We start from the raw sequence: 23295 nt of genomic DNA, 5'->3' as shown, positions 1-23295 counted from the left end.
GAAGAATTAAATATTAATATAAGTAGAATTATCTTATAAATATTAGTAAGGTTATTAGTAAATGAAAAAGATTTATAATTAATAAAAGATATATATGTGTGTGTGTGTGTGCTTTGAAAGTGTAATATACTAATATTAATTAAATATATAATATTATATTAAAGCAAAACCATTAAAATAAATTTAATAAATAATAAAAGTTATAAATGTATATACTTGATATATGAAAATGTTATAAGGTAATTGAATAAAATTTAATAAATAATAAAAGTTATAGATGTATATACTTGAGATATGAAAATGTTATAAGGTAATTGAATATGTAGTGTATGGAATAGATGATAAATTGGAAAGGGATTAAAGGAAGGGGATAAAGGGGAAAATAAATGTTAATAAGAGTTAAGAAAATGAGGGAACAAAGGGTAAAGAATGGTTAAATTATTTTTATTAATGGTTTCAAGTGAGCACGGGAAACCAACTACTTTTGATGTCCATGCCATTGTCTTTATTCAAGTTAGAAGGGAAGAAATTGATTTGGGCTATAAAACCAGCTATTCTTGCTCTCATACAACACAGATTATTAGAGGAACCTTGTGAAGGGGTTAGAATTCCAATTGCATCTTGTCTCAATAACATCATGAGACTAATCGCACCTATACCTCCTTACAACGATGATGTTATGAGAAGCGTTTTTAGACTGAGAGTGGAGACCTTTTAGGATTTGGATAACAATGAGGGCCCTACCTTTGGGAAGAGGCTAGAGATTCTAGAAGTCATGGCCTTGGTTAGATCTTATGACCTCATGTTTGAACTGAAGTATGATGATTTGATCATGTAGACGTTTCAATGCTTCTTCAACATTAGGAAACATCATCCTGACATTGTCATAACACATGCAATCCATTTTGTCTTCATGCATGGGAGGATGTGATGCCATTTGTAGGGAGTTACAGTCTAGATTGTTGGCCATTTGGAGGGAGGAACAGTTGGTTTCACCTGCTGCTTATGAACTAGCCGAAAGGTTGGTTGAGCAGAACATTGGGCTGTTCAGGAGGAGTTGCAGTGGACTTGTGGTGACCAAATATGCAACAAGAATGAGTTGAGGAGGAAGGGTCTTTGCTTCATTTGCAAGGAACCTTGGGGACTTGACCACTCATGCTTGAGTGATGTGGAGGAGATGACAGAGATAGAGCAAGAGGAGATTCCTTCTGACTTTCAAGATGAGGGTTCTTCTATAGTTGAGTCCATGGGTTTTTAAGAGGATACCTTTGGGAGCATGAGCAATCATATGTAGTTGTTGATAGCAGCCCCAATACGCATCTATGTGAGATGGAGGATTATGACGATCAAAAGATTGTTCCCATAAGGGAAGACGATCAGGGAGTAGACTGGCGAGATGAGGGGCTAGTGATTCAACATGGAGAGCACATAAAGGAGCATGCTTCCACTGAGGAGGATGATATGCGTAGTGTGCACGGTGAGTTGTTTACGGAGAACCAGTTGGAGTTTCATGTTGAGCCCATGATAGAGGAGGATAAACATCTCTATCTTTTGGACCAACCATTGATGAGGAGCAGACAGATACATAGACAACCAACAAAATTGCAATACTTTCAGCCAATAGCTGTCTAGAGAAGATTGAGCATTTCAGGACAGATCTTATGGCATTGAAGTAGAAGATCCAGATAGTTCGAGGCACCATCTTGCAACAGAACAGTAAAATTGAGGAGCTTATAAGGGTGTGTGTCGAGTCAACAAACAAGTTGTCTAATGTTGAGGGGCGACTGAGGGTCCTAGCGAGGCAGCAAGAGTACACTTGGGAGTTTCAGAGCAACCCTCTCCAGGAGTACCTAGATAGGGCTTGCAACATGGGTTATCCACTCTTGTCCATTATAGAGAGAGGGGCAGGGTTTCTTGGACAAATCTTGTTGATTGACTAGGCAGAGCAGCATGAGTTGAGCATGGACCAACATCATCATAGTAGACTTGTTCCATGAGTAGGAGCCCATGCATTCAATCCTTGCCACAGGATGGATTGGAGGGAAATCATGAGTTGGTATCTTATTGATGAAGTATCATTCTTAGTCAGGGGCACAATATAACATGAGTCCTTAGATGAGAGGGTTACCACATGTTTCAGTGGGTAGTGGGATGTGGACTGAAAGTTCATTAGTGTTCCAGTAGCACTAGCCCAACATCAGCATAGTGGGGTTGACCTTGGCCTATGCCAGAGGTTGGATTGGAGAGAGGTGATGAGTTGGTATTCTACTGGTGGAGCAACATCTATGGTTAGAGACAGAGCACAACTCGAGACATGGGGGATGGCCGAGGATGGTTGGCGATGATGGTTTTGGGATCTAGGTGGATCCATGGATGGCAGATTGAGTCAACGATTTATTTGGGATCGGGTATTGAGGGACCCATTCATGTTTGGTTAGTTCGGAGGCATGGTGTGGTACAATGGTTCATTTGGGATCTTGGTATTAGTTTACAAATGCTTTTGAAGTGGACAAATACAGATTGCTTGAGGGAAGCAATCTTGGGGTGGGAGGATTTGTCATGTCCCCATTTTTATTTTCCTCTATAGTACAACTAGGGTGTATTTCCAGGTGTTAAAATTGGCAACTAGGGCCAAACTTCATGTGGATCATCTTATTCATGGCTGATAATATTTTTATTAGATTCCTCTTGTCGAGAGGTGTAGGATTGATATAAAGATCATCCGATTCCAATAAGTATTCATGGAGATATGAATTTATTTTGATTATGGAATTATTATCAAGCCGACCTACAACTCATGTAGGCTCATAAGCCCAACAGTCGCATCTATTCAAACACCAACGTTGTGTATAAATATAAGAGGACTTTTCCTCATTTGAACTCACTCTTCTCATCACATCTCTCTCTCTCTACTGCACAGAAATGAGTCTCTTCTCTACTGCGCAGAAATGGGTCTCTCTCTCACACATGTGAAGTCGGAAGCTGTTGAACTTGAAGCTGCAACTGCAGAAGTAAAGATTGACTTGCGTGGACTAGAAGATTTCCTCATCTGAACTGTGCTGTAGGTTCATCTGAACCTCCTCTGAAAGCTGCAACTTTTGGTGGTGGAATGAAGTCAATCCGATGAATGGTTTTCAAGATATCGACTGCCCTAGTTTGAAGCCGGAAACTGCTGAAACTGAAGCTGCAACTGCAGAAGTAAAGATTGACCTGCATGGCCTAGAATATCTCCTCATCTGAACTGCGCTGTAGGTTCATCTGAACCTCCTCTGGAAGCCGCAACTTTTGGTGGTGGAATGAAGTCAATCCGACAATCGGTTTGTGAGATATCGTCTGCCCTAGTTTGATGATGAAGCCGCTAATGCTGATGCTACCGATCTAGGGTTTGCTACTGCTGATATAAATCAGATTTATTGTACTATTTCTCTCTACTGAATTATTGAAGATAAAAGAAGATTTGATCAAAGGCTTTCCCTACACATTGTGGGGTTTGTCCCTGGCTAGCTGCCACATCTTGTGTCTCTTGTCTTGGCTTGTTTTCTGTCGATTGTTTAATGTTCTATCTGCACTTTACTTTATGTACATGTGATTGCTAATTTGTGGAATATAATAAGAAAAAGAAGTAAACTGTTATAAGCATAGAACATACCATAACTTAACATGGTATCAGAGCTGAGGTGAAGACAAAGCCCAAGCAAGAGCAAGAGCAATCACCGAAGAGAAGATTGGCAAGGCTATCCTAAAAGAACGATGGGGTCCTCAACACTCTTTCCTACCGAAGACAAGCTCCATGAGAAGTTAACTATCACGGATGGAAGATGTCTATCGATCTAACCCTTGAGGATCAAGGAGTGTTGGATCATGTGAGAGGCAATATTGTTGAGCCTCCATCAAATGCACCTCCTGTTGCCAGGAACAAATGGAAGAATGGAGAAATTAAAGCGAAGAAGATCATCCGGGACTCTATTGACAAGCGCTTGGTGGCCTACATCTCTGAACTAGACACCTCCAAGGAAATCTACGATAGACTGGTGAGTTTATTTAAAGTTAATGATGCAAATCAAGTTTTGTTTCTTAGAAATAAGCTGAGGGAAATCAAGAAGGGTAAAGATGAGAGTATGCAAGCATACTTCTTAAGAATCACCGAGATCAAGAACGATCTCCTATCTATTGGGGAGACTATTACTGATAGGGAAATGGCACTCACGACTCTTGGAGGATTACCATCTGAATGGTACGTGTTCAGGACTACTCTTTTGAACTATAATGTAATTCCTGGTTTCGAGGAATTAATGGCTAGATGCATTCAAGAAGAAACAAGGGAAGAAGAGCTAGAAATGCCCATGCCTAAAGGTCCTCCTGCTGGTTTTTCTTCTCATGCTAAGAAAAGAAATAATTCCGGGACTAAATGAAAAGGAAAGGCTGGACCTAAGGGTGGAAGAAAAGGACGATATTACATTTGCGATAAAGCAGGTCACTATGCAAGGGAGTGCCGTGATAGAAAGGACTCACATCGGGACGATCATCAAAATCCCTCTAATGGCAAATCAAAGGAATGACAAATTCAATAACAAAGGTAAAAGGAATGCTAGAAATCAAGGAAGAGGACAACCATTTAAGAAGGCTAGAAATTCCAGGATGTATTAAATGCACTTGACCTCCGAAAGAACCTGGTGTCCATCTTGGCAATGGAAGACAAAGGCTATAAGGTAACCTTCAGCAATGGCAAGGTACGTATATGGAAAAACATGCCTTTACTCTTGGGTTTCGTGTTGATTCATTATATCAGGTTGATGGAAGTCCGCTAGGTGTCATATCTTATGACACATCTCTTCAGTGCAAACTTTGGCATCAAAGGTTTGCCCACCTTCACTACAAAGCTCTACCCGATGTAAGACAGATGGTAACAGGGATGCCCAAATTCCAAGTAGAGAAAGACGGTGTATGTCCGGGATGTGCCGAAGAAAAGCTCAAAAGGGGACCATTCCCCTCAAGTCAAAGCAAGACCTCCGATATATTATAGTTGGTTCACTCAGGCATATCTGAGGCTGGCATTAAGAGGGAGACTACTACACCACATACTCCTGAGCAAAATGGTGTGGCAGAAAGGAAGAACCGTACGATTATGGAAGCTGTCTCTATGGGTAGATGATGTAACAATCCCTAATGTGAAGGTACCCATGGATCCTATTTATCCACCTGAGCCTCCCTCTTCGATGAAGAGGCCTCCATGGCTTAGGGGGATACTTTAGGGGGATACTTGATGATGCTAAAGCACATGTTGCACCCCGAGGAACCTTCCGTGAAAGTAAGAAACCTAACAGGTATCAAGGATACCTGACCATCATGAGCATGATTATACAAAATGAACCTTCATATTCTCAGATGCCGTCAAGCATCAAGCATGGAAGGATGCTATGATGATTATGGACAATGATGTCTGGGAAGTAGTTCCCAGACCCCAAGACAAGACAATTGTTACTTCAAAATGGCTTTACAAGATAAAGTTGCAGCAGATGGAAGTACGGAATAGTATAAGGCTCGTTTTGTTGCTCGTGATTTCTCCCAGAAGGAAGGTATAGACTATGATGTGATATTTGCACCTGTTGATAGATATATGACCATCTGCTTGATCATAGCCCTTGTGGCTTCACAAGGATGGAACCTACATCAGATGGATGTCAAGACCACATTCTTGCACGGTTCGATCAAAGAAGAGGTCTATGTGGAGCAACCCGAAGGATTTGAGATTTATGATTGAAAATCTCATGTATGCAGGTTGAAGAAGGCTCCCTATGGGTTGAAGCAAGCACCCCAAGCATGGTATGAGAGGATTGATAGCTACTTGGTGAAGCAGGGATTCACTAGGAGTGAAGCCGATCCTAACCTTTACTTTAAGGTTGAAGATGACAAGCCTCTCATACTGGTGCTGTATGTAGATGACCTCTTTCTAACAGGTGCACACCCTCTCATTCAAAAATGTAAGAGGGAGTTGGCTTCTGAATTTGAAATGAAGGACCATGGACTTGAAGTGTGGCAAAAGGCAAGGGAAATTTTCCTATCTCAAGGAAAAATATGTGGTGAAGATTCTAGAAAGATTTGGTATGGTGGACTGCAAGCCTGTGACTACCTCGAGGATCTTAATTTTCAGAAGTTATATGGTAGTGATGTCGGACCAGATTTGGGAAATGCCTCTGAGTCGCAAAAACTCATTCGCGTTGATGTTCTTGGTGAACCTTCTTCCGAACATATGTTTTGCAGTTAGCATTGTGAGCTCATATTTGGTTGAGCCTCACTAGATTGGTGTCAAGAATCTTCTGAGATGTCTTCAGGACACAATCTCTCATGGATTGAGATACACTGCCGGAAATATGAAACTGCATGATTATTTGAATACTAATTAGGCAGGTAGTGTGGAGGATCACTGGAGCACTTTTTAGTGCTGTTTCTCTTTGGATTCTGCTTCGATATAATGAATGAGCAGGAAGCAGAAGTCGGTTGCCATAAGCACTGCCGAGATCGGATACATATCTACGAGTATGATCTCGTTTGAAGCTGCCTGGTTGGGGAAGCTCTTCAGTGAGCTGTTTGAACACATACCACTGTGATTCTCTGTAACAAATAGAGGTGGGATTTGATTATTGAGGAATCCCGTATTCGTTGATTGCTCCAGTAGATAGACATCATCTGGGATATGGTAAGTCAATGAGCAAGGAGGCTCCATCTCATTAAGATGATGTACAGGTCGATACACCTTGTCAAAGTCCGGAGGAAAGATCTAATCTGTGATGTTCCCACACGACTTGGAGTCATCAAGAAACCCTTGTACAAGGGTCCTGCATGTTGCATACATTGAGCTTTGGGATCTCTAAGGGCTTGCGGTTCTTACAGGAGCAACATACGACCACAGGGTGACTCACCCTCCCCTGGTGGTGCGCACTGGAACAAGATGATTCGCTCTCTTGTGGGACAAGATGATTCGCTCTCTTGTGGAACAGGATGATTCGCTCTCCTGTCTAACAGGATGATTAGTTCTCCTGTGAGGCCTGGATTGATGTGTTCTCCATGGCGATTGTAGTAGGATTGATGTGTTTTCCTATGAGGCCTGGATTGATGTGTTCTCCATGGCGGCCTAGATTGATGTGTTCTCCATGGCGATTGTAGCAGGATTGATGTGTTCTCCTGTGAGGATAGGATTGATTAGTTCTCTTGTCGAGGCATCCTACCCATGTAGTCTGGGACTCATGGGAAGTACCTCTCATTTGATCAATGAACAGGGAAATGAAGTTAGGGACCATAGTAGTACCGATGGACGCATTGTTGTATCTACTGTACTCCCTACGCTAGGATGACCTCCATTGATCTGGGATCAATGATACTGATCTGGGACCAGTGGTAGGAGTTGTACCATACTATGACGCTGACTTCGGGTCGGTTGAGACTGGTCTGGGACCAGTGAGAGTGGTACATACTATGACGCTGACTTCGGGTTGGTTGAGACTGGTTTGGGACCAGTGGTACACTCTCTGAGACTGCGATACTGGTCTAGGACCATTGGTACACTCTCTGAGACTGCGATACTGGTCTGGGACCAGTGGTAGGAGTGGTACCTACTATGAAGCTGACTTTGGGTCGGTTGAGACTGGTTTGGGACCAGTGGTACGCACTCTGAGACTGACTTTGAGTCAGTGGAGGATGATACTGGTCTGGGACTAGTGGAGTTGTACCATACTATGACGCTGGCTTCGGGTTGGTTGAGACTGGTTTGGGACCAATGGTACATACTCTGAGACTGACTTTGAGTCAGTATGATACATCCTCGATCATTTCTTCTTCTTCATAATTCAGACAAAAGCAGAGTAGAATAGAACAATGCAAGAGCAGAGCAGAATAGAGCAGATCAATACAGATCAGTATAGGGCAGAACAAGACAAAGCATAACAGGCATAATAGAGCAGAGCAGGGCAAGGGTCAGGCTGTATAGGGCAGTGCATTTGATGGATGAATAGTAGCGACCGACAGACAAATTGCAGATGAAGTTCTCCCTAGTTGAGAGGGAGTGTTAAAATTAGCAACTAGGGCCAAACTTCATGTGGGTCATCTTATTCATGGTTGATAATATTTTTATTAGATTCCTCTTGTTGAGAGGTGTAGGATTGATATAAAGATCATCCGATTCCGGTAAGTATTCATGGAGATATGAATTTATTTTGATTATGGAATTATTATCAAGCTGACCTACAACTCATGTAGGCTCAGAAGCCCAACAGTCGCATCTATTCAAATACCAACATTGTGTATAAATATAAGAGGACTTTTCCTCATTTGCACTCACTCTTCTCATCACATCTCTCTCTCTACTGCGCAGAAATGAGTCTCTTCTCTACTGCGTAGAAATGGGTCTCTCTCTCACACATGCGAAGCCGGAAACTGCTGAAACTGAAGTTGCAACTGCAGAAGTAAAGATTGACCTGCGTGGACTAGAAGATCTCCTCATCTAAACTGTGTTGTAGGTTCATCTGAACCTCCTCTGAAAGCCGCAACTTTTGGTGGTGGAATGAAGTCAATCCGACGAACGGTTTGCAAGATATCGACTGCCCTAGTTTGAAGCCGGAAACTGCTGAAACTGAAGCTGCAACTGCAGAAGTAAAGATTGACCTGCGTGGCCTAGAATATCTCCTCATCTGAACCTCCCCTGGAAGCCGCAACTTTTGGTGGTGGAATGAAGTCAATCCGACGGTCGGTTTGTGAGATATCGTTTGCCCTAGTTTGATGATGAAGCTGCTAATGCTGATGCTATTGATCTAGGGTTTGCTACTGCTGATATAAATCAGATTTATTGTACTATTTCTCTCTGCTGAATTATTGAAGATAAAAGAAGATTTGATCAAAGGCTTTCCCCACACATTGTGGGGTTTGTCCCTAGCTAGCCGCCACATCTTGTGTCTCTTGTCTTGGCTTGTTTTCTGTCGACCATTTAATGTTCTATCTGCACTTTACTTTATGTACATGTGATTGCTAATTTGTGGAATATAATAAGAAAAAGAAGTAAACTGTTATAAGCATAGAACATACCATAACTTAACAAGTCAACGGTTTATTTGGGATCAGGTATTGAGGGACCCATTCATGTTTGGTTAGTTTGGACTCCGGAGGCATGGTGTGGTACAATGGTTCATTTGGGATCTTGGTATTAGTTTACAAATGCTTCTGCAGTGGTCAGATACAGATTGCTTGAGGGAAGCAATGTTGGGGTGGGAGGATTTGTCATGTCCCCATTTTTATTTTCCTCTATAGTACAACTTGGGTGTATTTCCAGGGCACGGGATGGCCAGATCAGGGGAGTAGGATTATGTCATTAGGGGTCTTGGAGGAGTTTTGAGGGATTTTTATGGGATCTGATGGCATTCACTTGGCATATACCATCATCCACACAATTTGCCTTTCGTTCTGTTGCATTCTGACAACTTTCAAGAAAACAAAGTTATTAATGGGCCTGACTTAATGAATTACGCTTGAGGTGGTGTTCCAGGAGGAATATTTGATGGAATACGTCAGTGTAATAGCTTGTTGGAACCGAAATGAGAAGATCTATAGGATGTGATGCTTAGAAGTGACTTCTAGTGGTTGGAGAGAGTATGGTGGGTGGTTGACCATTTTCCTAGATTAAAAGTGACTTTAATTAGTCACTTAATTAAATTAAAAGAGGGGAAAATAATTAATTGAAGGAAAAATGGCCAAAAGTGACTTAGTGAAATAAAATAAAATTAAAAGTCACTTAGATGGAGTCAAAAAGGAGTTTCTAGAATAATATTAAAATAATCAAAATAAGATGCTTCTAGAGACTTGGAGATCTATCTATGGAGTCTTTAAGAGGAGGAGGAGATCATTTGGGACATCTTGGTTTTGAGCATTTGTCTTTGGTGTGGATTGGAGAATTCAATTGTCTACCATAGTAACCCCAGGTCAAAAACCCTCGGGTGATTTTAGTGAGAGTGGGTGAGTACCCATCTCTCCCTTGGTGAATCCACTCAGGATTCATAGGTTGTACTCTTCAATTACAATTATTGTGGGAGGCCGACATCAGTTTGTAGCAAAATATTTGGAGGCCTTCTAGGCTATTGCCTCACTGATTGAGTTAGCATGTAACTATGCTCTTATATTATGATAAATAAAGTTGAGATTTCCTGCATGTGTTTATTGCCTATTGTGAGATTGCAGTTTATATATTTACAGTTTGTTGTCGATTTTGTGGATTAATTTGTGAAGTCTATTTATGAAATTTGCGGCATTAATTTTTGAAGCAATTTTCTGCAAATTTATAATTTGGAACATTACATACTAATAATATTCACCAAGGCTTTTACACTTTAAGGTAAATTTCCATCCTTAAAATTTCCCCTTCTTGTGTGAAAGTGACTTGTTTGAACTTTATCCAATCATATATCACTAAATAATAAAGACACGTGTTAATTTTGAGGGCTAGATTGTTCTGTGCTATAGATAATTGCAATTTTAAACTTTGTCAACAATTTCATATAGCATTCACCCCATAACATCATATCATCATTAGCAATTATCATTATGTAGAGAGAACAATAACATCAACAATGCAACAGAACAATAAAGAATAGTAGATTGAAAACATGCACAATAGAGACACTAGGATTTAGGTCAGAGACCAGGGAAAAACCCCACAAGGGAAAATCCAACTAGATTCTTCTTCCTAGAGATTCATCAAATGTTCAACTAAGGTACAATGTGAAATTACAATGAGACTCAAGTCCTTATACAATAAATGTTCATCAAATGTTCAGCTGAGGTACAATGTGCAGTGACAATGAGCCACAAGTCTGTGTACAACAAATACATTAAGCTTTCTAGGGCCAAGCCCGAGTCATATAAGGGTCTCATGGGATGAAAACAAACACAAAGAGAATCATAAGACCTCTACTAGGGCTGTATCCATATTACTATCATAGGTAGCATACATCTCTATCATGTCATTGTCATACATCACTGCCATATTATAGCCATACATCTAAGATATAATGCAATACATCAAAGAGTCACTGCCATACATCAAAGGCGATTGCCATATCAAGGGTACTGTTGTTGAGAGTACTATAGACATACTATTATCAATGTCATCAAGTGTTATCACTTTCATCAAGAGCAAACAACACTGCTATGTTGCCCATTGACATCATTGACATGTAGCCCAATCTACACTGCTATACTTGAGGGAGTCATTGTTATGCCTTGTTTGTTATCATATCAAGGGTCATTACCAGCTGCTATATCAAGATCATTGTTATGCCAAGTTTACTATCATATGGATCACTCAATACAATGCGAACCTCAGAGAGACTACAATGTGAAACTTAGAGAGATAATGCGTGCTGTAGAATTACATTGTCAACCAATGTGAATGGATGCGAGCCACCAAGTAATAAATGCAAGCTACAATGAAAGTAATGAGCCACTGTAATATATTGAGCCTTAGAGATAGTGAGCCACTGTAATGTGATGCCACAAAGCTATGTATATATGCGAGCCATTGTAATATATTGAGTCTCAGAGATAGTGAGCCACAATAATGAGATGCCACAATATATAGCGAGCCACTATAATATAGAGAGCCAGAGTGAGCCACAGTGAACATGTGCAAACCATAAATGATATATGCGAGCCTCAAAGTATATATGCGAGTCATTGCGAGCCTCAAAGCATAGAATGCAAGCCTCTGAGCATAGATGAGAGTCACTGCAAGCCTCAGAGCATTGAATGCAAGCCTTTGAGCATAGATGCGAGTAACTGTGATAGCGAGCCACTGTGATAGAGATTGCGAGCCACAAAAATAGGTGCGATCCACATAAATATGTGCGAGCTGCAGAGATTGATTACGAGTCACTGAGATAGAGAAATGCGAGCCATAGAGATATAGTGTAACTCACAAATGAATGTGAACCTCATATAGATAATCCGAGCCACAGAAAAACTGTAGAGAAAGCCGCATAAGTTGCTAAGGTGAAATCACAGAGACAAGTCACCTTTGCTTGCTAGGAACAGAGTATCCTTTACCATCGAAGTCTCATAACAATATGTGTGAATTGTGTGTGTTAAAATGTGGCATGAAGGGTTGAATATATAAGCTTCTATATGGTCCGAATGGATGCCTCTATTTGTGGAGCCGACCTGAGTTTGTGTCATAACAAATTACCACTTAGTTATTTTACTTGGATCCTTGATGGGCCGACTTAAGGATTACTTTGCCCAATATGGAGTTTGCCACATCAAATATTAATGAGAGCAGTGCCAAGTCAGTTTGCACATTTTAATAATAATACCTCTTTGTTCAATTTTAATTCCTTTCTTCGGCTGAGATGGGCTTTGTTGGGGTAGTTGGGTTCCTATGGGGAAATTCATCCCATAGCTGCCCCAATTTTCAACAATGTGACTGTGTGCCAACTCTGGACTCTGAAAGGCACTCAACAAACCATCGATGCAGCTTCGGTGGACTGACTAACCTATCCACCCTGTAATGTACTCACAACTGTGTATGCCAAATGGTGAACTCTATAACAGTGAACTCTCCTTGAATGATATCAATGAATATGTGTGGTAGATTAACATGATTTTATGAGGTCAACTACAGTGTTAATAGGCCCAGTATGGAAGGTGTGCTGTTAAAATGTGCACCATAGAGAGTCCATCAACTCTAAGAACAAGGTAGTGCAAACATTCATAAAGTCTTCAGAAAATTCGTTAAGAAGACCCAAGTAAAACTGATTTGGACAAGGGTTACCTTGGAAAAGTAGATGGTTAGAAACTCTGGTTTCACAGTCACAAAGACTAGGTGATGCCACCAGCAAATAGTTTTAGATATGCTGATAAACCTAGAAAATGCCGGGAAAGAAAAGGATGATCCAGAAAATTCCACTGCCAATGCTTTAAGTGAGCTTTAAAGAAAAAGAATGAATTTGAAAACCCTAGATCTGCAACCCTTAGGGCAATGCCTCTAGCCAATAATCTTTAGATCAGTTGTAAAGAAAGATCAGAAACCCTAGTTCCACAGTTACAATCACTCGGTGATGCTACTAATGAAATAGTCTCAGATCAGCTGCTGAAAAATAAATATAAAAGATAGTTTGGAATCTTGGTTTCAGAAAGACAAACCGATAGTGATGCCACCATCCAAAAGTCTCAGATTTGTTGTTGAGAATTTCTTGAAATAAATCAGTAGGAAACCCTAATGCAGGGCACATCCCATGCACAAGATCTCCAAATAGGTGCATTAAACAGTGTCGTAACAGTCTTAAACAAGACAACCCACTCCAGTTAATGAAAACAACTCAATAATGCTTAATAAAACACCAAAAATCAGTTCTTTCGGAAGAATCACCATAAAATCAGTGTCTTCTGGAAAAATCACCAGAAAATCAGCCTTTTTTTAAAAGAAAATACCAAAAATCAGCTTCTTCTGAAAAACATGCATTATAATTCATCCTTAAAAATAAAGGAGTGTGCTGACCTTAGAAGAGGGTTTAAAACCTAAGAAAGCCCTGGAAAGAGTGCTGTCCTTTAAATGAGGGTTTATGCCCTGGAAAACCCCAACAAAACAAAACCCCAGAGGACAGAGCTCAATAGTGTAAGGGAGTTTCTCACCAACTCTCTGTGTTGGAATCCATTAGAGAGTAATAGGGTTGAATGAAACCAATCAGCAATCTCTAAGTTGGCAAACACTAAATTTTCACAAAGATAAGATAAACCAGCACTTGGGCAAAAGATAAATCTGCACTAGTGCATAATACAGGAAACCAGTTAGTGAGCCTTTAGAGAGCATTTCCCCGAAGAACACTAGAACACAACACTTGAGAACCCTTGGACAATAGGTCACGCCATGAAAGAGAGGGCATCATAGATGTGGTGCATCTACGCTGAAGGTGTTGTGCATCTAGGCTAAAGGTAAAAGTCAGTTTTATAAGAGAACAATAGCTCACAATGATGTTCCAAATGATTCGAGTGTCCATTTATACTCAACTTAAGGGGTAGGGTGTGCTCTCCAAGAGGGTTTATAGGCCCACACAAAGATTAGGTAGGTTTGAATCACCAACGATTATAATGAATGAGTGTTGACTAGGTTGGATTTAATCTAAACCCTAGAAACACACTAATACACAATAATAATGATTGCAAAGTGAGGTTGGCCATGGCCATAGAAGATTATTCTATTATTTCAACATAATGGAAAAAAATTGAATGTCTCTATTTTTTCCTTGTGCCATAGCTCCTTTGGAGGTTTAAACATAAGTAAAAGACAAAGAAGTGTTTATCATTTAAAAAAAAAGTCTTCCAGACAAAAGCTTTCTAAATTTTGCTAATTCTGATGGGAGAAAACTCAATTGGGTTGAAGAATTTTTGATGTGGCTGTTGCTTAGGAAGCTTAAACATAAAGCTTTTATCATGGCTGTACCATTGGGGATGAATTGATCCATCCAATGCTTTGTCAGTATATGCAGTATACAACTTGTAGAACTGCTCCTTTTGGTCATAAAGAAGTACTCTGCAGGTGGATTGAGAGGCTTGATATCACCGTGTCATTATTGTAAATTGATTTCTACTTGTTTCATTTTGCTTTCCTTTTCATATAGTATTGAAAGGAAATTGTTTTTGAGTAATGTTATTCATCCCCCTTGGCACATAATATTATTCATCCATTATGGCACATTAGTTAAATTATTTTGCTTTCCTTAGATGTTAGAGAGACTATGCCTTCATAAAGGTAAACCTATCTGTCATGGCAGGGCCTTAACATATATTTATTGCTTGTTATGTTTGAATGGTGACCATGTCCTCTTAAAGACCTATTTCTCATGGCAGGGCTTTTCCATATACTTATTGCTTGCTAGATGTTTGATTTGTTTACTGTTGATAATCTCATTTGCAGATATGAGGCATGGGTCATATATAATTTTCTTTCTCTATGTCTAGCATGGGTGGGTGGTCCAGGTGCTGTAGTCACAAGCTTAAGTGGCCGAGTATTGAAGCCATCATGGAATCTGATGACATGTTGTCTTCCTCCTATTTCTCTTGATGGGTTTGTATTATCAATTAATTTCTGTTCTAGTATTATGTGGATTTTTGATTTCTGTTTGTGGTATTCTACATTCATGATTTCTATAAATAGTTTTGTCATGTTTAAAATAAATTCTTTGCATGTGCAGGCGTTTCATTCGACGTTGTAAGCAGGGTGCATTGCAGTTTGTCATTCTGAAGCCTGTACTTGTTGCAATTACATTTATTTTGTATGCAAAAGGAAAGTACGAGGATGGAAATTTCAGTGCCAAGCAAGCCTACCTATATGTGACTATCATTTACACTATATCATACTCTTTGGCATTGTATGCATTGCTTTTATTTTATGTGGCCTGCAGAGATCTGCTTCGGCCATTCAATCCAGTTCCAAAGTTTGTAATCATCAAATCTGTTGTCTTCCTGACATATTGGCAGGTAATAATCTTTTGACAACATCAAATTTGACGTTTTCATTTTTCCATAGAGTTGCATTCGTTTGTGGTTTTGTATGTCATTTACTTTTGTGTTCATGTTTTGTAACCTGTTTATTTTTGGTGTCATAATCTTTGTTTAAACATCATGATCGTGTGAAAACTGAGGTATTAGGAAGAGTGACTGTGATCATTGTATGTTGATTCTGGTCTGTCATGGCTTATGTCATAGTTATAATTAGGAAAACATTAAGTGCAGTGTTTGCCAGAGGTTGCTTTACTCTCTGGAATGTAATGAGCAGAGTCATTATATACTTTCATTTAAAAGAAGGTACCTTATATTACAGATTTTTCAGGCATGTTATATTATTCCAAAATAGAGTTGGTAGTTGGGTAAACTTTGACTTTACAGGAAATGGTAGTTTTACTCCCATATCGATTCTAAATTCTAACTTCTTTTCCCTCTGAGTCCAAGTTAACCTTGAATTTTTAGGTTAATTCCATGACTTATGGACGATTTAAAAAATGAAAATATCAGTTATTTGACAGTATAAACTTGCAGAACATCACAGGATTGAGTTGCAACACTGATCTTGAGTCTTGTGTATTTGGCATCATTTTTCACTTTGATTCAAAGTTGCAAACATTGGCATCAGGATAAAATCGACCAGGGTCAGGAAAAGCAAAAAGTCGTAAAAATTGAGAAAGTTTCAGCAAACATCGACAAAATTAAGATACCACCAAAATATTGGTAAAAATGGCAAACATTGGCCAGGCCAAAAAATCACGATTTTGCAATTTTTTTGCGATAGAATCAGGATGTTTGCAACACTGCTTTGATTGTTTTGTTCCATTTAAAAACTGATCAAATTTGTTTGCAAAGTGTTGAGACTATTTTTGATTTTGACTAATTATTATTTTTTTATGTATATTATCTTTGTTCTTTGGTTACTTCAATTCTAAACTCTAAATTCTCTTTCCTGTGAATCCATGTTAACCTTGAATTTGTAGGTTAATTCCATGGCTCTTATTAGTGATTTGAACAATGAAAAACTGTTAAATTTGGAAATTAGGGCCAAACTTCTTCGACAGCTCATATGAGGCAGTTGATATTTTTATTGGTTTTCTCTCCCCGAGAGGTGTAGGATTGATCTAAAGATCATCTCATTCTGACATGTACAAATGGAATTTTGAATTTATTTTGTTTATGGACAAATTGTCAAGGTCGGCCAGCAAATTAATGTAGGCTCAGAAGCCCAACAGTCACGTCTATTCATCCTCAACGTTGCATATAAATAGAAGGAGCCTTCTCCTCATTTAGACACTTCACTCACTCACATAAATCTCTCTCCTTCACTGATTGGGTACGGATTTCTGAGGCAGCTCTCCACATGTGCGAAGAAGGGTACTGTTCTTGCTGTGACCAACATTGACTGAAGTTGCAGGAAAGGTTTTTGACTTGTGTTGACCAGCGGCGTTGACCTGTTTGACTGCGTTTTTGTGAGGGATATCTCTATTTGGGCAGGGCGCATTTCTGGGCACAGAAAACGAGGCAGACCATACTGTTTGACCAGCATTGACAACAGAAGGGTTTGACTGCAGCGTTGACTTTCGTTGACCATGTATGGCTGGATATTTTTGGATTGTTTTTGGGCTGATTTGACTTGCTGTTGGAGGCCGAGTTGACCAAGTTTGATCGAGCTGTTTTGGAGGTAAACTTCTGCCCTGTTGACCATTATTGACTTTCTGGTTAGGGCTTTCTGTAGCTGCTGTTTGTTGGGACAGATTTCGCTGTGATTGGGCAAGTGAATATTGCATATTGTACTCTCTTTCTCTCTGCTGAACTTTTGAAGAATAACAAGAAAAATTGATTAAAGGGTTTCCCCACATTGGGGTTTGTCCTTGGCTGGTGCCATATCTTGTGTCCTCTTGTCTTGGCTTGTCTTCTACTGTTATTGTTTATGTTCTATCTGCATTTTACTATCATGTTGATGTGATTGCTAATTTGGATATTGATATTGGGCTAATAAGAAAATTGAAGTAAAATAGCTCTTAAGCATAGAACATCCTTGATCAGTGATTGTTATCTAAAATTAACATGGTATCAGAGCTGAGGTGAAGACAATGCCCAAGCAATAGTGAGAAGAGAAATCACTAAGAGGAGCAATCACTGATCAAGGACAAGATTCAATGCCCTCCACATCCTACTTCAAGTCTAATGATAAGCTTCATGATAAGTCTGATTGTCATGCATGGAAGATGTCTCTTGATTTGACATTAGAAGAGCAAGATGTTATGGATTATGTGCAGGGAAAGATTTCAGAACTTCCTTCAAATGCACCGGTTGCTGCTAAGACAAAGTATGATGAAAGGAGATTTTGGGGGTAAGGCAAAATCCCTTTCATATCAATTTTTCGATCCTGAGTACTGTGGATTATGGCCCACTAATTATCGGAAGCGTTAAATATGTGATTAAGCCTCAGAACCCGAACCACAACACTTTATCGGAAATACACAGGATTACGCGGAAAAATCCGCAGCCGAACCATAAGACCAGACTTAAAAAAGTATACACTTGCGACTATAATTATCATCGGGTCCGTTCTCGGCCCATCGCCTTTCCGCTGCGCTTTCCTTTCTCCGATCGCCAATCAAACCGATCTCCGCTTTCCATTTCATTCGCCGATCCAACAGCTATCACCGCATCGCTTAATCGCATATCGGCATTCCATTACACCATCTGCTAGCCCTTCAACTCTGCGATATGCGATTAGATCTTGATCGTTGATCTGAACTCGATTCGACGGTAGGACTTCACCCGATCAACAAAATAGAACGACGATCCCCCACCGTCGATCTTCCTCCATCATATCCAACGATTGACGTTGATTTCGGGTAGACAATAAGCACGGGATTTAACAGCCCGATAAAGCAGTTTCCTTTCTCCTCCTCATTGCTACGTGTCACTTGATGAGTGGAATCAGGTGCTCACCCTTCAATACCACTTATGGGTTTGAGGTCGCCCGAAATACCACTTCCACTGTTTAAAACCCGTTCTTTGCCGATTATCTTTTGCGCTCTTTCACCATGTGATGACCGTTGATCTAAATGATTGATGGTTCTCTTTCTTTGTCGCCTACGCCATTGATCTTCTGCTTGTTGATGGATTCTGTGTTAAAACACCTGTTTCTGCCATACTTTGTTAATACACGACATTCATATAACTGACATCGTTGGATCGCCATCTATCCTACAGTAATCGATGGTCGATCAACAATCTCGCAACACAGGACTAACTCTATATATGAAATACACACAGGCTATCTATACAGTAAAACACAGGCGCATAAATTCAACACTGAACACACACTTTTCTATTATACACAGACGATTAAAGGTAAGGCATTTAAGCCTTAGACAAAGCTCTCCCTCAACCTGCATCTGTCTCTGTTTTCACAGTTTTCTGTCTATTGCTCTTATCCCCCTCACACACACAGACTCTCTTTTTATAAGAGATCACAATAGTCGTGGATCATTTAAGATGCACGATTTCTTCCCACAATCACTCAACAAACCCCTAAACTCTCTATATGCATACATGCATATGGCAGATTACATTTAGTTAAGTCTTCGAGAGACTTATCGCTTCCATCATTTTAGCCCTATTTTAACAAAATTTCTCCAGTTTAGTTCCGATGGTCCACGTCCTCTTCCTTGCTCCACTTTGGATTCTGAATTTGATTAAGAGTGCCTGATGCTCCTACATCAGACTCCCGAGGCACAAAAATTTATGACCTCCTGGTCATATGCTTCTCCTTGTCCTTAGCAATTCTATCCACTTCTCAGTGGAATTGCCTTCATGATCTTCTATGAGCCGTAACCAACATCTGCAGTAACAGTCTTCCTTTGCTACATGATACCTCACCAAGCTTTCTCTTCTGAGCTTAGTCTTTTGGCATCCTTCTGGTTCTCTCCTCTTGAACCAATTGAGCACTCCTTGCTCTAGGTTGCTGCAAGTCTTCTCACCTTCTGCTGCCGTTATTTGCACAACAGTAAGATCATAACTCTCTAGCTTTATCAACCGTACCTCTTCTCCTTCTGCTTGCAAACCCTTCCTCCTCCTTGCAGAAAAACTTTCCCTTAACCTTTCCCTGCTTTGATACCAAATGATGAAAGGAGATTTTGGGGGTAAGGCAAAATCCCTTTCATATCAATTTTTCGATCCTGAGGCCTGTGGGTTATGGCCCGCTAATTATCGGAAGTGTTAAATATGTTGTGCTTAAGCCTCAGAACCTGGACCACAACACTTTGTCGGAAATACACAGGATTACGCGGAAAAACCCGCAGCTGAACCATAAGGCCGGACTTCAAAAAGTATACACCCGCGACTATAATTATCATCTGGTCCGTTCTCGGCCCATCCCCTTTCTGCTGCGCTTTCCTTTCTCTGATCGCTGATCAAACCGATCTCCGCTGTCAATTTCATTCGCCGATCCAACGGCTATCGGCGCATCGCTTAATTGCATATCGACATTCCTTTACACTGTCCGCTAGCCCTTCAACTCTGCGATATGCGATTAGATCTTGACCGTTGATTTGAACTTGATCCGACAGTAGGACTTCACCTGATCAACAAAACAGAATAACGATCTTCCACCGTCGATCTTCCTCCATCATATCCGATGGTTGATGTTGATTTCGGGTAGACAACAAGCACGAGATTTAACTGCCCGATAAAGCGGTTTCCTCTCCCCCTCGTTGATATGTGTTGCTTGATGAGTGGAATTGGGTGCTCACCCTTCAATACCACTTATGGGTTTGAGGCCGCCTAAAATACCACTTCCACTGTTTAAAACCTGCTCTTCAGTGATTATCTTCCGCGCTCTTTCACCATGCGATGACCGTTTATCTAAACGATCGATGGTTTTCATTATTTGTTGCCTACGCCGTCGATCTTCTGCTTGTTGATGGATTTTGTGTTAAAACACCGGTTTCTGCCATACTCTGTTAACACACAACATTCATATAACTGACATCGTTGGATCACCATCGACCCTACAGTGATCGATGGTCGATCATTAATCTCGCAACACAGGACTAATTCTATATATGAAATACACACAGGCTATCTATACAGTAAAACACATGCACATAAATTCAACACTGAACACACACTTTTCTATTATACACAAACGATTATAAGGTAAGGCATTTCAGCGTTAGACAAAACTCCCTCTCGACTACATTGCGTCTATCTCTGTTTTCACAGTGTTCTGTCTATTTCTCTATATCCCCCTCACACACACAGACTCTATTTTATAAGAGATTACAACAGTCATGGATCATTTAAGATGCATTATTTCTTCCCACAATCACTCAACAAATCCCTAAACTCTCTATACGCATACATGCATATGGGAGATTACATTTAATTAAGTCTTCGAGAGACTTATCGCTTCCGTCATTTTAGCCCTGTTTTAACAAAATTTATCCGATTTAGTTCCGATGGTCCATGTCCTCTTCCTTGCTCCACTTTGGATTCCGAATTTGATTAAGAGTGTCGGATGCTCCTGCATCAAAGTACAAGAAGGGTGAAGTCAAAGCAAAGAAGATCATCAGGGATTCTATTCATTGTTGGACACAGATTGTCATTGATGTCAATATGGCAATATTCAAGAGGAGGGGACAGAGCATATCGGAGCCAAGAGGAGCAGACCAAGCCAGAGGAGCCACATTGGAGCAAAGAGGAGCTATAGGAGGAGCCACATATATATATGCCATATATATGCCAAGAGGAGCAGAACTCATATAGATATGTTATCGGGCTTGTAAAACCCATGTATGCATGCTTTAACATTATCGGCGGTTAAAAATCTTATATATATGCATTCACAACTATCGGCGGGCACATATTACAAACACACTATTGGCGGAGAAGTTTATATATAAAGGCATATATATATATATATTGGTGACATCGCTAATCGACGGTTCAGCTATGTGCCACCACTGAAACCTCCGATTGCGATAATAATGCGGACCCGATGCAGAATTATGTTATGGTTGAATGCTATATCGCATCCGCCCATCGCAACAACACACAAAGGCTTGACACTCTCCCGATCGCTGGTTGCGATAAGGCTGCGGACCCGACGGGACTGTGGCTTAATATCATGTCGCATCCACAGTGATCGCAAGTCATAAGGGATGGCGCTATAATCTGCCGATTGCGATAGAGGCATGGACCCGATGGACTTATTAAAAACAGTCTATAATATATCGCATCCAGAATGTCGGAACTGTTCAAGGTGCAAGCTCCGAAATCCGGAGCCGAAACTATTATCAAGTGAAGTGTAAAACCATATCGGGTCCGCAGAACTCTTGTATCGCATCGGAGCAGCGGAGGTAGCGATCGCCGAAATCGTCCGGAGCCGAAATTATATAGAGGATGGTTGAATGGGAGATCGGGTCTGCAAACCCGTTCTGTTATAACAATCCCGCCGATACGAATCCGCCGATATGACGGATCCGAAACCAGTATAGAAGGGAGTCTAAAAGAGCATCGGGTCCGCTCCTCATCGGAGGTCAGGCCTTAAGAGTTTTTGTTATGGTTGCGAAATCCGGACCCGCCGATAATTGTAAAGGCGGGTGCATAATAATTGAAGTCCGGCATTTGAATTAATGCGGGGGTTTATAATGTTTTCCGTGTATTATATGATACATGGCCCCGGGGTTAAGATATATATTAAAGCCTGTGTGATGGTTGATTAATGGCTCGGGTGGTGGCTTTCGATGGTTGATTATTGATAGAAAGCGCCGAATAAAAGGTGGCTTCCGATGGTCGATTAAAGCGCTCGGTGATGGTTGATTAAAGCGCTCGGTGATGGTTGATTAAAGGCTCGGTTGGTGGCTTCCGATGGTTGATAAAAGGCTCGGTTGGTGGCTTCCGATGGGTGATTAAACGCCTCCGATAAAGCCTGTAAGACAGAAGAAGCAAAGGAATGGAAGCCGAAGTGTCAAGCGATCAAGTGAGGAGGAAGCCAAAGAGCTAGCATGTAAGAGGAAACGAATGGACAGGGGCATGGAGCATATAAAAGCAGCGAAAACAGAGAACTGTGTTGGTTGTTGGTAGATGGCATAACTTGAGCATGAGATAGTGGAAGCAACAGAAGAAAAGGGGGTAGCAGAAGCAGTGGAAGCTGAAAAGAGCGCAGCAGCACACCAGTGTATACCAAAGAGGTTGGAGCCTCAGAATTGAAAAGGATTGAAGTCCTTGGGAGTTGGTGCTCCTAAATCCAAGATTGGTGTCTTGGCAAAATAGAGTTGGTGCTCAGGAGGTTGGAGCCTCACCAAAGTCTAAGTTGGAGCTTGGCAACCAATTGTGACATTCCATTTATTGCATTTATTTTACTGCACAGTTATATTAATAAAAGCATTTATTCCTGCTGTTCATTTTGTGTTCTGAACATATATGATTTAACTAGTAAAACAATAGTGAGAAAAAGAAATACTGATTCACCCCCCTCTCAGTATTTCCAACATTCATAAGCATTTAGTTGTTTACGTCTCTGATTTGAACACATCAAAGGAGGTATATGGCAGGTTGGTTGGCATGTTCAAAGCTAGCAATGCAAACCAGGTTCTCTTTCTTAAAAACAAGCTGAAGGATATAAAGAAGGGAAGAGGTGAAGCATTCAATCCTACTTCATGAGGATTACTGAGATAAAAAATGATCTTCTTTCGATTGGAGAAGCTATTGCTGATAGGGAGCTTACTCTCATTTCCC

At 40.5% G+C, this 23295-nt stretch overlaps 1 protein-coding gene across 5 annotated transcripts in view; it reads left to right on the top strand.

Moving 5' to 3' along the window:
- Positions 1-23295, top strand: part of LOC149247985 (uncharacterized) — a 161673-nt gene that overhangs the window by 68220 nt on the left and 70158 nt on the right. For all 5 annotated transcript variants that reach the window (XR_016266642.1, XM_089458325.1, XM_089458324.1 and 2 more), the window contains 2 exons: positions 14951-15100; positions 15228-15513. Coding sequence is in view for 4 of the 5 variants with exons in the window: in XM_089458325.1 (XP_089314451.1) it covers positions 14951-15100; positions 15228-15513 (436 nt within the window). In the remaining variant the exon portion in view is untranslated. The remainder of the gene's footprint in view (positions 1-14950; positions 15101-15227; positions 15514-23295) is intronic.

The sequence above is a fragment of the Pinus tabuliformis genome, chromosome 7 (genome assembly GCF_031772625.1).
Source record: "Pinus tabuliformis cultivar Carrire ecotype Pingquan chromosome 7, CPIR1, whole genome shotgun sequence".
Classification (NCBI taxonomy): Eukaryota; Viridiplantae; Streptophyta; class Pinopsida; order Pinales; family Pinaceae; genus Pinus; species Pinus tabuliformis.
Note: the sequence above shows the minus strand (reverse complement) of the source record. Positions and strands in the feature narration are given on the sequence as shown.